General features: G+C 34.9%; 2 protein-coding genes across 2 annotated transcripts; both read right to left on the minus strand.

Moving 5' to 3' along the window:
- Positions 1 to 1709: 1709 nt before the first annotated feature.
- LOC143642344 (transport and Golgi organization protein 1 homolog) lies at positions 1710 to 5965 on the minus strand. The gene is made up of 4 exons (XM_077110669.1): positions 5877 to 5965; positions 4853 to 4929; positions 3085 to 3247; positions 1710 to 2075 (listed from the first exon to the last, which is right to left on the minus strand). Exons 1-4 carry the CDS (start codon positions 5893 to 5895, stop codon positions 1762 to 1764), a joined length of 573 nt encoding a protein of 190 aa, XP_076966784.1. The 5' UTR covers positions 5896 to 5965; the 3' UTR covers positions 1710 to 1761.
- Positions 5946 to 14384, minus strand: LOC143410721 (transport and Golgi organization protein 1 homolog). The gene is made up of 12 exons (XM_077110656.1): positions 14376 to 14384; positions 14201 to 14323; positions 13994 to 14102; positions 12895 to 12950; positions 12716 to 12806; positions 12406 to 12544; positions 7587 to 7688; positions 6703 to 6763; positions 6553 to 6588; positions 6409 to 6476; positions 6198 to 6298; positions 5946 to 5971 (listed from the first exon to the last, which is right to left on the minus strand). Exons 1-12 carry the CDS (start codon positions 14382 to 14384, stop codon positions 5946 to 5948), a joined length of 921 nt encoding a protein of 306 aa, XP_076966771.1.
- Positions 14385 to 16082: the final 1698 nt, after the last annotated feature.

Raw genomic sequence — 16082 nt, forward strand, 5'->3', positions numbered from 1 at the left:
TGATTATTAGTATTTATTTATTTATTTTAAAATATTTATTCTTAAGTTTTAGATAAACACAATATCTTTATTTTACATTTATGTGGTGCTGAGGATCGAACCCAGTGCCTTGTGCATGCTAGGCGAGCACTCTACCACTGAGCCACAACCCCAGCCCTGATTATTAGAAACTCAAACACAATTTGCTGGAGAGGACTTCTAAAACTTTTGAGATACAAAAGTATAATTGAATCAAGGGACAGTATTCTCTCACAACCGGTATATGGGCAACTACCTTGGGCTTTGCTACAGAAGTGGTACAATCAGATGGATGTAAGGAGAGGCAACTATGGGTGGCTTCAGAACTGCTCAGATAAACTACGTAGAACGCATTATAGCTTACTAATAGAATAAATACAAAAAAGGCTTTAGAGGGAAAACTACTGTTGCTTTGAATAAAAAAATAAATCTGCCTTTCCTTGAAAATCTATCTTCCTAGCTGACATCACCTTTATTTAAATGCTATTTTAAAATTAGAAGTTATAGTAACTTCAGCATTGCCTTGTGTCCTGTAGAGGTTGAAAGATATATACAAAATTGGTGTTTGTGACTTAAATTTTATTTTACATGGTTAAAAATGGCACAAGGTATTATATGGTTTTCCTCTTACACATAGCTGCTGCTTCTGATATTAAATGGAGGGTATGTAGATTGAATTCTTCCTAACGGACTCAAATTCTTTTTGATTCTGAGTTTAGAGATTTTGTTTCACAGAGATTTTGTTTCACACTGAAGCTTTTGCCCCTATTTTGAGAATACTTATCATATTTCTTGAAAATCAGTGGCAAGGTATGGGTAAGAGAAGAGTGTGTGTGTGTACATTTTTTAAAAGAAATTTCCTTATTTTTTATAGACACAACATACCACCCTATATTTTACCATTATAATGCAATAATGGCAAAAGCAGTAGAACTTCAGGTCAAACAACTCTTGCTACTAATGTAATCTCATTCTCAGAAAACCATTCTCACATGGACAGTGGTTAGAAAAAAGTACATGAATGTGCTACAAAAATAGAGCCACAAGACTTCTCACAAGTAAAAGAAATTCCTCTGTGTAAGTCCACAGTTGACCAAGGTCCAGCCTCCTTAACAGTGAGCAACAGTAAATATGCTGCCAAGTCACCATCTTCAGTTCTGAGAGTGAGTTTACATGCTTCCCCAAAGGCACAAAGTCTCATGACGATCCAATGAATCAACAGACACTTGGGAAATATTAATAAACAATTTTTTATGAACTATTACAACAAAGAACTTCAGCAAGAAGGAAAATGAAGTTTATGATCTTTGAGTAAACATTTTTAGCGTAACAGTCTCTGTGACCAGATATTTAAAGAGAAAAATCAAGCTTATAAAACACCATTTCTCTGTTATCAACTGGAATACACTAAAAATAGGATAATGGAAATACATGTTCTTAAAGCATTTCCACAGGAAATGTCCATAATTATGACATTCTAAATCATTTAGCAATTGTATATGCTACATTAACTAAAACAAAGGTATTCCTTATTGCACATTTTAAAGTTGGAAGGATACTCTAGTTTAAGTGGGGGATATTTAGGGGGAAAATATTTTGGCTCCAAATGTATACTGCGCCAAGGCAGCTTCATTCTAAAAACATAAACCATTTAAAATAAACTTTTATATTTTGAAGCCAATAATTCTTCAACACAATGAATAGTTCATAGTCCACTTTCTGACTAAGTGTCAGAGGTTAATTTTATGGGCCCTGTTTTAAGGCCTGTGAACAGCCCTCACTACTCTGAGAATCGGGTGTAGGTGGAGGTTCATCTTTAAAGCCTGAAGACATTAAGTCTTTTGCAGCAGGTGGTGGCCCATAGTCTTGGGGACCATGAGTTGGAGGTGGTAATGGGGCACCAGGAATGAAGTACTCTCTTGGGCAAAATGAGCCTAAAGGTCTAAATGGTGCAGGTCCTTGAAAAAAATCACGAGGGTCAAAAGGCAAATCCCGTTGTCCAGGTGGAACACCTGGTGCATATTCTCTGAAGCCTATTGGTGGATGCATACCAGGACCTGGAAAATAAAAAGGAAGTTATGTAAATACCCAGAAATTTCTGAACTTGGGTGATTTCAAGTATGTTAATATAGTCTTTAATTTCTCCCAAGCCTAGAACATCAACTGGTGAACATCCTGACTTGCCAGATGAGGCAAACTGAAATGGAACAAGTTTAGGTTATAGCCTGGCCAACCAGCCATGAAGCAACATATTAAGGATTTAAACATGGCTCTACCTAGCTCCAGGCTTATCTTTTTTCTTTCCCTACTATATAATTGCAGAATTATTTCTATCTCACAAGAGCTCCATTTATATTTGGAAGTACTATATTACCATGACAAGATGATAATTATGAAATAAGAACTTTACTACATCAAAGAAATTTTGATAAAAGGAAATCTTACTATTTATTACTGTATCCATTAAAAATTCATGAAGTATTTCAGCATGGACTTTACACATGCCATCAGAATCAAGGTGCATGCCCTCCTGGAAAAGGCCTTCCACAGCCACCTAATTAAATCAGCAACATTTATTAGGCCACTGTTAAATCCTCCTCTTTAACACTTCCTTCTGACTTTTCTCAAGGTAAGGAGGGTTTGACTTTTCCTTTTCTATATTCTATAACCTACTGCTTATGCATCCATTATGGGTGATTACAAACTTTATGCTATAGGATTTTCATATCTGTGACAAAATTTTAAGTTATGGCATGTGTCTCATTCACCTTTCCATCTATTGCAGTGCATATCAACATATTTTCAACAAACATCTGCAGAAGTAATATTTCTGGCTTTTCTCTATATAGCCCCTTATCCTTGTCTATGAGATAGCTATTGCCTATCTCAGTATAAGATTATGTAGTGTCCCATATGTCCCAGAAAACTGGAGGAAAAGTTAAAATGTACTCAGCTGTATCCTTTCATTGTTAAGACCTGAGATAGCAACCAACTGTTTTAGCAAGCAATAGAAATGAAAGATGAATGTGATTTATAAGTCAATCACTACTGTTCAGATCATCATACCAAATGGTGCAGGAATTGGCCGAGGCCCAAAAGGCCCACCGAGCTGAAATGGTGGTCCATACCAAAAGGGAGGTGGTGGAGGCCGTCCCATCGGGGGTCCCATAGGGGGGCCCATGAAGGGTACCCCTGAGAAAGGAGGGGGCCCTTTCATAGCCATATTAACCTGCAATTTAAGATTTTAAAGAAGTTAAAAGTTTTAAAATTCCTATGTATTAAGACAAAGTACCAACACCGATAAAAGCTAAAACCCAAAACAGGCACCTGTCCAGAGAACACCATCAGTGCAACAAAACTCTACCCACCCCTCCTGTGTATTCCCACTGACAGCTTCCAGAAGTTAGAAGGATTCCACAAGAGGGAGCAGTTTGTTACTGATTATATCTGCTCAGGAAAGGGAAAGGCAAGAGGACTGGCAGAGGTTATTAACAGAGGTGATTTCTGACCAGTATGTCACGCTGTATTCACTACAACCTATTTCAAAGGGAGTCCCCCCCCATCACTTCCCTTTCATCACAATAGCTCATTACTTCCATATTAAGAAAGAACAGAATAAAATGAAAAATCCATTCTCTACCCACGTAATAAGAGCTACTATTCAGAGTATCTTCAGTAAGTCTTTCGTATATTATTCAACCTCTGAGATCTTTAAGTAGACTGTCTCCTTGTTTTAAATAAGAGGGAACAAAAGCAAATGGATTATCATAATTTGTTGAAGGCCACACTGCATATTAAAGGGTCTCAATCCCAGGTTTGCCTCCAAGTCATGCTTTTCCCACCTCTACTCCTCTCTAACAACGGGTCTTTGCTCTCTTTTAAATCTTCTACTACAAAGGGGTTTGGGGGTCTTATCTCAGCTGCCCTTAGATTGCTCCAGAGATGTATATTCCTAGAATATGTATACACTGGAACTTGAGAAGTATTCTCCAACACAATGCTATATACACAAATTAGGAAGACAAGGCTTTAATATTTACTTTCATTTACTGTACACCATTTGAGATATTGATTTATCATTTCCTATGAGTAGTGGGTTTGAAACTAAACAATTAAAAATTTATTTTATTATAGAGCTGCAGAAGACCTACCAGATATAATAGCAACACAGTTACAAGAGAATGCACTTATGTGAACAAATGAGACCATTTCTTGGGACTGGCTCAAGAGGTCATTTCAGATTATCATTGTTGCAATGAAACAGTATTTCACTTTTAGAAAATCTGATACCAATCTAATTCAAATCACTCAAAGTAGGGTTTGCACAAATGGAGGAATTCTTAAATAGCATTCTTCCAAACATAAATAAAAATGATGAATTATATAATTTATAATGAATTTACTTTGCCTTAGAACATTCAACACAAAACACCATATAAAGTTAGAGTGATAACTTTTCACATTCTGTAGTTCATTATAGTTGTACACACTTAAGCCACATTTCCAAGTTAAGGAGAAAAGTAAGCTCATTATTGCATGCAGTTTAAAGCAAACAAGATCAGTGTCATGCTCTGAATATCCTTCCCAGAAATGCACAGAATAAAACCCAATTCAGTTCTCAACCTCTAAGTACTTACTCCAACTGGATGCTCAGTCAAAGAAGTAATGGTAGAAACTGAGGGGGTCTCAGGTTCTTGGGGAACAGTTTGCTTTTTAAAAAACAAATGGGACAGTACAAATAGAACACAAAGAAGGATAAAGCAAAGAGCAAGAACTGTAGGAAAGCTACATGTTCCTGCACGACCACGTGATTCACAGTAACTACAGAACTTACCTTGCCCTCATCCGTCACCTTAGCTGGAGAAGAACTTCTGGAGCTGCTGTTCATGTGAGCTGGACCACATCCTGGGTCTGTTAGAGATCAAAGAATGAATTCAGACTTATTCTAACATGAAAAGAATAAAAATCCTGCATCCACAATTACAGATTCTTTGAAATTACTTGGTCTCTTTACCAGAGGCAACGGGTTTCCCAGATGCCTCAGAAGACCATTGAGTACGAGGTAAAGGTCCATCCATTGACCCTTGGGAAAGAAAGATCAGAGCCCTTGTATGTATTTTTCAGAAGAAATATACCACTGGTGGACAGGTCAGGGTTCAACAATAACTAGAAAGCAACATTAAAAATGGGTTGCCCAGGGGTTGGTGTCTTAGCTCAGTTGTAGAGTGTTTGCCTAGCATGCGTGAGGCACTGGGTTTGATTCTCAGCACCACACCATCTACAATTAAAAATATTTTTTTAAAAAAATGGGTTGCCTAATACGTAAATCACAATTTATAAAGAGACTTAAGTAAAATAAATAACTGCCTTGGGTTGATAGAACAGCAAATTAATACATACTGGTCCTAAACTTTAAGCTATAGACTTGAAGTATGTGTAGGTTGGCTTTTCTTTAGTCTGTATAACCTGACTTCCAATCTTACCAAGACTACAGTCCTATTTAGAATTGGAAATAAGACTCAGTATTTCATATTGGAAATATGTATGCCACATAAAGTTTAAGGCTACTTTTATAATATTTGGGAAAGGAACACCATAGAGATTTAATTTAAAGATAAAGGTTTACACTTCACAGTGTAAAATTTAAAAGAAAAAAACAATACAGGGACCTCCAGGAAAAAAAAATGTTTTCTATTCTAGAACAGATTTTACAGAAAACATTCACTAAGATAAAGTAAGAAATTATCTTCTATATATTGTACAGGCCCAAATTCTATGTTTTCATTAGAATATTCAAAAGGGAAAAAAAACCCAAAACCTTGAAGCAGTTTACTATAAAGCAACATGTGAATGCTCACCAAATCCATTTCTAGGCATATCTCTTTGATTAAGAGTAGCAGAAGGAGGTCTCCCAGCTGGCTCTGCTGTCAGTGGAGGGGAACATTCTCCACCACTCAAGGGGCATGGACCAAAAGAGCCATTACGGCTCAGTGGACCTAAAGATAACAATGCCGTGTTACTACTTTAAGGCAGCCTTCTCCCTGACACCAACCCCCACACCTCCCGCTTTAGCAAATCATTTAGATTATTTCATAACCATTACACACAGAAATAAAAAGTAATTTACATACATTCTGCACCAAGAAATAAAATAGCTCCTTTTACAAAGTGCCCCCTACCTCTCCCAGGAGGATTTTGTAAATTTGGTCTCCCCGGCATTGGTTTTACAATCACAGGTTCATCTTGCCGCATTGCCATCTTTTGGGTCATTTCCAGTAGTCTTGAATATTGAGAAAGAATGGGCTGAATTATGAAACAGCAATCATAGATAATACCTAGCATAACCTTAAAACACTATAAAACATACAGTAAGATACAAAAATCACATACTTCTGTCTCAAATTAGCAGCTTCCCTTTTCCCTTCAGCTATAGCTCTTTCTGCAGAACGAGCTTTGAGCTATTAAAGAGAAAATATTCAAATTCAGTTGCGGTAGGCTATGCAAAAAATAAAGAAAAGGGGGAAAAAATCTTACCCAATTATCATGAGCTTTCTTCTCATGCATAGCAATCTGAAAAAGACAACACATTAAGAAAATGTTTTTAGGGACTCATTATAATAGCCTATAATTGTCTGTATTAGATATCAAAGAATTCTACAACTACAGGACAGTATTAATTACTACCTGGTTTTTAAATGAGCACTTGGTTTTCTGTAATTCTTCTTCCATCTCTTCAATTCTCCGCCTAAAAATTACAACAATTGAATAAAATTTGAAACATTCTAACCATTTTCCCTTTATTCCATCAGCTATACTTTTAAAGACTTTTATCATACATAAGAAAAACATTTCTCTAGTTATATGAATCCAGTGTGATCAAAACTAATACTACAGGCCAGGTGCAATGCCACAAGCCAGTAATCCCAATGATTGGGAAGCTGAGACAGGAGGATCACAAGTTCGAGGTCAGTCTCAGCAATTAAGTGGGAACCTATGCAACTGAGACCCTGTCTCAAAGTAAAAAAAAGGTCTAAGGATGTAGCTTAGTAGTAAAGCACCAAAAATAAATAAATAAATAAATAAAATAAAAACCTAATACTAATAACTTTTTTATCATTTAATTCCTTAACTGTTCATCAGTGTGTTCTCAAGTAATTCTGCTAGAAATATCTTTGTCCTTAAAACTTTTTTTCTTTTTTTCAAATTATATCCATAGAAGATTTCCAAGGTCTATCAAATGCCACACTTTTGTGGGTCTTGATATAACACACAGCAAACTGATTTCTTAAAGAATTACTACAACATACAAAACCCCCAGAACTGTTTGCATTGACCAAGTTCCCAATGGTCTTGCCCATTGGGTACAAGTAAATTTTTGTTAACATTTTTCATTTGTTAAGTTGAAATTTATTTTTTCTCCTGTGTGAATTGAATGTGTTCCTATCCTCTCGTTATTTATACTTCCATGTTATTTTCTTCTATCTACATAATGTAAAAAAAAAAGATTAAAAAGAAAGCTAACACTAATTCATTAGACATTGACACCCTCCTTTAGAAACTGAACTCACTTGTAATTTTTAACTTCCTGTACAGCGGAAACCACCTTTTCATCTGCAGCTGACAGCTGCTGCTCTTTTTCTAGTCTCTCACATTCTTCTTGAATCAGTTTCCTAAAATAAAGCCAGTTATCAAATCAAAAGTTTCTCTTTGTGAATATCACTTCCCACAATTCTATAAAATGCTTAGGCACATAAAATAGGAATTCAAACCTGCAATTTCATAAATCAAACTCTGGCAAATCACTTACATTTTCTAACTTCTCCTCTTAATTCTCAACTTACCAGTAAATAAAATAAATGTGAAAACAACATGTGCCCCAAGGGCAAGTCTCCTGTGTGTAAGATAATAAAAACTCACTTTACTTCAATGTGGAAGATCAGGATTTACTTCAATGTGGAAGATCAGGACTGATCAACCTAACATAATTAAACATATTAGGATAAAGCAAGGGATAATTCTTTTCTCGTTTCTGCCATGGGTAGGACACTAAGTATATCTTTGTCATGGAGGAACTCTTTTCTCAATCCAAGACTGGTACCATAATAAAGATATAGTCAGTCAAAGAAAAAATCTTCTAGAATATGTCTTTTAGCTATGCAATTAAGCACAGAACATTTTTCACACTTTAGATATCTATTTCAAAAGAATTGTAAATTAAGCAAAATGACAAATCTGAGTTTTGATAATGTCTATCAACCAGAAAAAGAAGCCAAACTGACCCACTATCAGAGTATTATCTACTGACAAGTTTTAACTCTGATCATGAAACTCAACATGTTCATCTACTGACACAAAGGTAGCCACATTTAATGTTTTAAAAAATACTATTTTCTGCTATCCTTGTACTACTTTAGCCATAGTTCCAATTCAAAAGATAATTAACTTGAAACTTAATTTTCCATAAATCAGAAGAACTACAGTAAAAAAGGATTACTGATACCAAATAGAAAAAGGGGATTATATATTCTTATATAGCTTCTCATTTAATTCTTCAGCAAGTATTTTATGAGTGGCTATAATATACTAGTTACCTTGTAAGATGCTAAAGAATAAAAGAGCTCACTGTTTCAGGTATAAATGATGCCTAAAGGAATATAATCATTTTCCCCACTGGCTTAAGAAGGAATATGGAGAAAACTGAATCTTGAAGAAAAGAGAGAATTTTGTTTCCAATTATCAAAGAGTTAGTCTGAGAGCACTAAGAACAATCAAAACATCTTTATAAGAATATAAAATTGTGTTTGAAGGGATCCAAGCTAAAAAGTCAGTGAAGATATATGTATGTGGCCAAGATCCATTAGAAAAAGGAATCTCAGAACTACAAGCAAGGCTGGCACTTTAAGGTACTTTTCTCCTATTGAAGATAACACAAAGATATGAGTCTGAACCAAGCCTTCATTAAATTCCTGGGCTTAGAGGAAAAAAGAGGCTACCAATAAAGGGACCCTTAATAAAAGCCCTAGCCTTTGAGTTTAGATTAGAAAGTACTGCACACTTAAGTGATGAACAGGCAAAAAATCTAAAAGAAACAATACTGAAACATTGAAAAGACAAGTCATTTTTGAATTATCTTAATTGCTGACTAAGTTTAAAGTGACAATCTTACTCAAGTAACCTCAACACTTTTCTATAAGAAGATAACTTCATCTTAGTCCGCAAATTTTATCTATAATTATCACAACAATGTTGGCCAATCAAAACTGACCAGGCACTCCATAAGACAAAATTCTGTGAGAAAAAAATCCCACAGAAACGGAAACCACCGAATGGGGTTATCTGCACATGTTTTAAAATCACTGTGCTTTATATAGTCAAAAAAGTAAAGTCAAGATTATGAATTTCAGAGCTGGGAACATAGTTTAGTTGGTAAAGTGCTGCCTTGCACGCACAAGGCTCTGGGTTCAAACACCAGCACCACAAAAGAGGAAAAAAAAAAGATTACGAATTTTGTCAAAGGATTAGAATCTATAAAACCAAGAAATAGTTGGGTGTGGTGACCTACCTACAGTCAAAGATACTCAGGAGGCAGAGGCAGAATTATGAGATTAAAGATAGCTTGGAAAGCAGTAAGACCCTAGTCCCTTATGAGAAAGAGCAAGGCATCTGGGGAGGTAGCTCAATAGTAGAGCACATGGCTCAAGGTCCTGGGTTTGAGCTGGAGTACTGAAATAGGACTGGGGTTGTGGCTCAGTGGTGAAGCACGAGCCCCAGATGTGTGGGGCACTGGGATCAGTCCTCAACACCACATAAAATAAATAAAATATTGTGTCGGGCTGGGGATGTGGCTCAAGCGGTAGCGTGCTCGCCTGGCATGCGTGCGGCCCGGGTTCAATCCTCAGCTCCCCATGCAAACAAAGATGTTGTGTCTGAGAAAAACTAAAAAATAAATTTTAAATTCTCTTTCTCTCTCTCTTAAAAAAATCCTATAAAAAATAAAATATTGTGTCCATCTACAACTAAAATAATATTTTAAACCCTGGATTTTTTAAAATCCTAAACTCAATGAATGATTTTAGCAGCAGATTTGGGAAGTAAAATAAATCCTAGCGCTTTTAAGACAGGTCAGAAGAAAATATCCAGAAGAAGTAAATCCAGAATGTAGGAGGCAGGGGAAATCAAATTCTAAAATGCATTATTATAATCAGAAGAGAGAATGAGGTAAAATCAACATTTAGAAAAAGACTCGAAAATTCAAGAAGTGTTTAAAGGTCCCAAGCAACATAACTGCAAGAGGAAAAGTGGGTGGGGTGGGGAAACTACACATAGGCACTTCCCAATACAACTGTTATAAAAACAGAGAAAGGACTACAGAAACTACGGGAGGGATAAGACCAAACAACAATGATAATGGACCCTTAAAGAAAAAAATTAAAACAGATGGTAATTAATTGGATATTTTTAAATTGCTAAAACTAAGTAACAGTCAAAATTCAGTAGCCAAAAGAAAGATCCTTTAAAAATGGAAACTGGTTTTAACTCTAATCATGAAGTTCATGTCAACCTAATACAGATTATAAAGGTAGCAATATTTAGTGGATAAAATACTATTCTCTGTTTATCCTTGTACTACCTTTGATACACTAATCAAATCTATCATTAAAGGACAATGTTCAAATAGAATGAAAATAATTTCAAATAAGAAACCAACAGTGTAGAATGCAGAACTATAGAAACTTTAAATATGTGTATAAATTGAATGAATGTCTTGTGGAGTTCACAGTATAAGAAGTACTAACATACAATGCCACAACAGTTATCTGATTCAGGAGCTACTTAAAGCCCATAAAAAAAAATAATAAACCTATTAATCTATGTCAGGTTTTTATTAAATCCAGAATATATACCATGGCCTTTAAATTATGAGAAGATGAATAAAATAATAATTATATAATTATAATTCCATTATAATTTATGATTACAACAAGCTTATACAGGGGATGAGGAAAATAATTAAAAATATTTAAACTATTAAAAAGATACAAGGAAGAAAAAAAGAACAGGTCATCAAATAGAAAGCAAATTCTTCATATACCACAGGCACATATTGACATGCACAGACTTATATTTTAGAAAGTCCACTCAAGCGGCTATAGAGAAAACTACTAAGAATTTGAAATAAGTTATATACAAATATAAAAAATGGAGAATGAAGAGAGATGATCCTGGTTAGAAACAGAAAAGATGACACAGGCATGAACTAACATAGTACCTAGGGATGAGTAAAAAGAGTACAAACCACAGATGATGACTGAATGAATTTTGGAGGAGTTGAGAAAAATAGTGCTACAATTTAACTGCATTACAAAGAAAATTAGTTGCCATTTAGGTCATTCAGATTACTAGTAGGGACAGAGAAAACAAGTGTTCTTTAAAAAAAAATGATAAAATGAGAAATGTTTCTTTGAAACAGGCCAGGAATTTAGAACTGGCCTGAACAAAAATTTGAGATTCGAAAAAGGTCGCTTGGAGATCACAGAATTTTAGAAAATTAATGGAAAGGTTTCAATATTTAATGCATTAATTAGGCAACAGAAGTCAAAATACCTAAAAATAGTTAGGTCTGTAAGAAGGTCTGTCTTTGCTTTACAAGATATATATATATACCAAAGAGTAAAATCAGGTGCAAACAAATAAAATCTGACACAACCTATTTCTAGAGAATTCAAGTATTTTTGTGGATTAAAAACTTCAAATGAACTTTCAAAAAATAACTAGCTCCACACTAAGAAGATTAATATATAAATATATACTACAAACAAGTACTTCTGTAATCATAACTCCTAAGGTCCTTGCCACAGTTCCATTTTGTGTGAACATCTGAGATATTCAAGTCCAAAACTTGTACCATCAATAAGTAAATATTATTCCTTTTTGAAGTTTTTATTCTACTAAAACATGTTATTCCAAATCACTCAGTATTTTTAAAGGTCCAGAGTTAGAGATACAAGTTCAAAACATTAGAATTACATAACTGATCACAATGAAAGTTAATTAAAATAAATAGGGGGATCATAGAAAGGGTCTAGAACTTTGAGAGGTATTTCCACATCAGTGACTGTTAATACCATTTTACCACTTCCTGCCTTCATATGAATTTGACAATTGATTACGATGTCCTCACAGCCTTAGTTTATGGTTCCAACTACCTAAGGACTCTTAAGACTGACGATGGAAAGAAAAATGCAACTTATAGGAAACAAAAAACAAAGGAAAAAAGACAAGTCTCTACTTATTACAACTAGAAGAAATTGTAAATAATCTTAAGAAAAGATAAAATTATCTATTAGTTCACACAGTGATAACAATAACAAACAATGAAAATCTTACTTTTGTAGTGCCATCACATCTTTCTGGTAGAGTTCTTTTAAAATCTCCACTTTCTGCCTTAGAGTTTTGCATTCCTCTTCCAGTACAACTTTAGAAGACTGTAGTGAATTGCAGTCACCTTCTAATTTCTTTATTTGGTCTGTAAAGGATAAAACAGCTTATCTCTATATGTTTACAAGGACTTAAGAACTTGTTTGAGGGAGTAGTGCCAAGAAAAGTAAGAAGCATAAAAGCAAGAAGCCATTCTTTATCTTTCCAATAAAATTTTAAGACTTTCCAACATGGCAATTTCTTCTCAAGAAGAACCCACCTTCTAGATTACATTTTGTGGACATCGAGGCTCTTAGCTTAGGTTGTAAAAGTTTTAGATCCTCTTCAACTACTGATATTGTAGTTTGTGTCTAAAAATTGCAGAAAAGAGAGGTATTCTTAAAAGTGAGGCACAGGAAGAATTCACAGGCACTATGGGACTCTTACAAAGAACTGTACCCGAGAGAGATCCATCATCTGCTTAATTTGATCTTTGATCTTCTCATTCCGATCACCTAAAAAACAAAAGATTTTAGCTTTTTCTTTCCTTACTTTTAACTCTATATTCTCCTAACTTCCCCAAACTAAATAATGATTGTGTTCAAACACCAGAAGAAAAAAAAATCAATTAAATAACTAAACTGATTAGACTAATGACTTTTAAGAGAATTGCAAGCTTAGATTTAAAAAAAAAAAAAAGAGAGAGAGGTGAATTTCAGGCTGGGGTTGTTGCTCAGTGGTAGAGTGCTCACCTAGTATGTGTGAGGCACTGAGTTTGATCCTCAGCATAAAAATAAATAAAAGTACTGTGTCTGTCTTAAAAACAAAACAAAAGAAAAGGTGAATTTCTAGTTTGCACAACTAAAATGTTATCTATGCTATTCTTGTAAGATAAAAGCTTTTCTTCCTCTCTCAGATATATCTTCACCTGGGCAAGTAAGTGTCTTATTTAGAAAGATTAAATCCTCTATTTTCTCCCTGAATCTACTACCAGGTGTGGTTTGAAATACTTGCTATGTAAGCAATATCCAACTTGGGAGAAAACATCTGGAAATATTTTCCTCATCAGTAAACACTGTTACACTCCCTCTCTCTAGCTTTCTGATAGTCTCTAGCCTCTGTTCTCACAGCCTTAGTTTATGGTTCCAACTACCTCCGGACTCTTAAGACTGACTGTGGACCTTAAAACCACAGAGCCAGAGAGATGATGAGTATCAAAATCAACTATCATCTGCATAAGTTAAGAAACAAATTTCTCTTACTGTACAATGTTCAATACTCAGAGGTATTGGATGTGACTATTGTAGCTGCAGTGTACTTACTAGTTTTCAATGGGATAGAAAAAGTCAGTGTTCTTCACATGCCTATTGCTACATTATACCCCAGCAACCCACCTCTGCCAATGCAATAGACATATCTATAGATCCAGTGATATGTGTCTACAACCCTGAAGCTTAAGAAGAAAATCAACCAGCTGAAAAGTGGCATCTGTATAAATACTTAATTAAACACAGGAAAGCAAAAAAAAAGGATTCAACCTCCCTGAGACTGATCTTACCTGCTACCTCTCCATTGGTTAATTCACCTGACTCATCTTCTCTATTTTGATCCTCAGATTCAGATTCACATTGTAACCGATTCAACTGTGTGATATAATTAGTCAAAGCCTAGAAAAGAAGCAAAAGGTTGGAAGACTCTCGATTTTAATTCAGAAGATTTCAGGAGAATTCATGAGATGAAACATGTATTTGGCGTATAAACTTACATTAATAGTATCATCTTTGGGATTATGAGCTACAAGTAAATCTTCCTGGGACTTCTCAAATGATTTGATTTGTTCACTGAGATCAGCTTGTGATGTACTCCAGTCTTTGACTTCCTGCTGCAACTGAAAAGTCAAAACACATGAATTCCTATGGGTTAGGGAGGGGTTTCTGCACTGGATACATCAGGACTACAAGACTTAGACAAAGAAATAGAGAACCATACTCCTCGGTGGCCTGCCTCAATCGAGGAGGTTGAGACCTTGGTTAAGGAAGAGGGCAGAGTGGCCCCAACTCTCACAGCTGCAGTAAGAACATCAGAGCTCTCAGGAAGTTGACCCTGTTTATTGCATTCCCCAGAAAATTGCTGCCAATTCAAATAATTTACTTCCAGCAGGAATGGCTGGGCACATATGACTGTCTCCTAAATTTACACTCCTTATCATGTAATCTTCCCTTGGCCGGTGAATCAGTAACTACTCAAAAGAGGATCATAACATACTTAATTTTCTGGTTTAAAAAGTTTCTTTGAGGCTATGCAAGTTAATAACTGATTGACATTTGATAAGAAAAGCAATAATCCAAAAATCCAAAACAGATGGAGAACATATATATGCACTCAATTTAGGGAGCATGTTTAAAGTTTGCATATCTAGAAAAGGTCCTACATGAATATTCCTTACCTCAGAAACAGATCCAAGAAAGATACAAGATAATGATATTCACTTCTCTAGTTTACATTATGTATGACATCAAATTTTCTTTACCTGCTCTTTCATCTTCTTAAGCATGGTATTTTCTTTCTGAAGCTGACAGCATTTCAACTTCACCTTCTCTTCACGAAGCTTAGCTTCATTAAGGAGAATTTGAAGCTAATTCAAAACACTACAGTTAGTGAATTAATTCCAAAGAAAAAACAAAATTATACTTTCCCAAACCAGACATCATATAGTTCTCATTTTTTGCACATTTTAGCACACTTCAAATTTTTGGTCCGCAACAAAACTAAGATGTAGTATTAATATCCCATTAGCAAGAGTTGGCAGCTTTACCTCTGAAAGTTCAGAAGTATTCACTGAAATGACATCTTTAAGCTTCTCTATAGATTTCTTATTTTCCATTATCTGCCAGGTGAAAACAGAACACAAAATATGCATTAGGATTTCAGTAGAAATACTGATATATGTGTGTGTGTGTATGTACACACATATATATATACTAAAAAAGATAAACACATCAAAGTATTTGTCAAGCCATCCCATTACATTTCAGGTAAATGCAGGGGATCCAGCTTTGGACTAAGCAAAAAATCAAGAACTGAAAGAGATGAGGTCAATGAAGTCATAAATATTTCATGGCATCCACAACCTTACTGTTTATGAGATAACCAGAAAAAAAGGTCAAAGTATAGAAAATCATAATGCAATAATAAAATGTTTTAAAGCATAGAAAATTAATTAATTACTGTTTCAAATATACCAGTTCAAATTACTAATTTTTTTCTAGTGATAGAGAAAAAAATTTCCCAAGATCATTTTTAAAATTTTCTTATCTGAAGTAAAAAATGATAAAATTTAAGGGAGAATAGACTAATCTCACATACAGAAGAATTCCAAAAAATTTATAAATATATTTGCTCCTTAAGGAAGTGGACATAACTCTGCAATCTTTGTTTGCAATGCCTGGGATTGAATCCTGGTACTCATGCATGCTAGGCAAGTGCTCTACCATGAGCTGCATCCTGAGCTCGTAACTCTTCATACTTTAACTGTGGGCTGTGCATGGTAACTTCCAAAGAATATAATATGAAAAGAATTGGAAAGAATTTTTACAGTGGAGAAATCTGATAAATACTACCTCAGCTAGGTGATCAAGCTTACTTGG

The sequence above is a fragment of the Callospermophilus lateralis genome, chromosome 11 (genome assembly GCF_048772815.1).
Source record: "Callospermophilus lateralis isolate mCalLat2 chromosome 11, mCalLat2.hap1, whole genome shotgun sequence".
NCBI classification, from domain to species: domain Eukaryota; kingdom Metazoa; phylum Chordata; class Mammalia; order Rodentia; family Sciuridae; genus Callospermophilus; species Callospermophilus lateralis.

Bases quoted from the DNA above. Each gene is read 5' to 3' on its own strand.
- LOC143642344 (XM_077110669.1), bottom strand. The intron at 3,248-4,852 runs GTAAGTTCTGTA...CTTAAATTGCAG, and splicing joins AGGTGACGGATGAGGGCAAG to GTTAATATGGCTATGAAAGG. The intron at 2,076-3,084 runs GTATGATGATCT...TTTATTTTCCAG, and splicing joins GCCAATTCCTGCACCATTTG to GTCCTGGTATGCATCCACCA.
- LOC143410721 (XM_077110656.1), bottom strand. The intron at 12,951-13,993 runs GTAAGATCAGTC...TTTGTTTTTTAG, and splicing joins AACCAATGGAGAGGTAGCAG to GTGATCGGAATGAGAAGATC. The intron at 5,972-6,197 runs GTAGGGGGCACT...ATGCCCCTTGAG, and splicing joins ACAAAATCCTCCTGGGAGAG to TGGTGGAGAATGTTCCCCTC.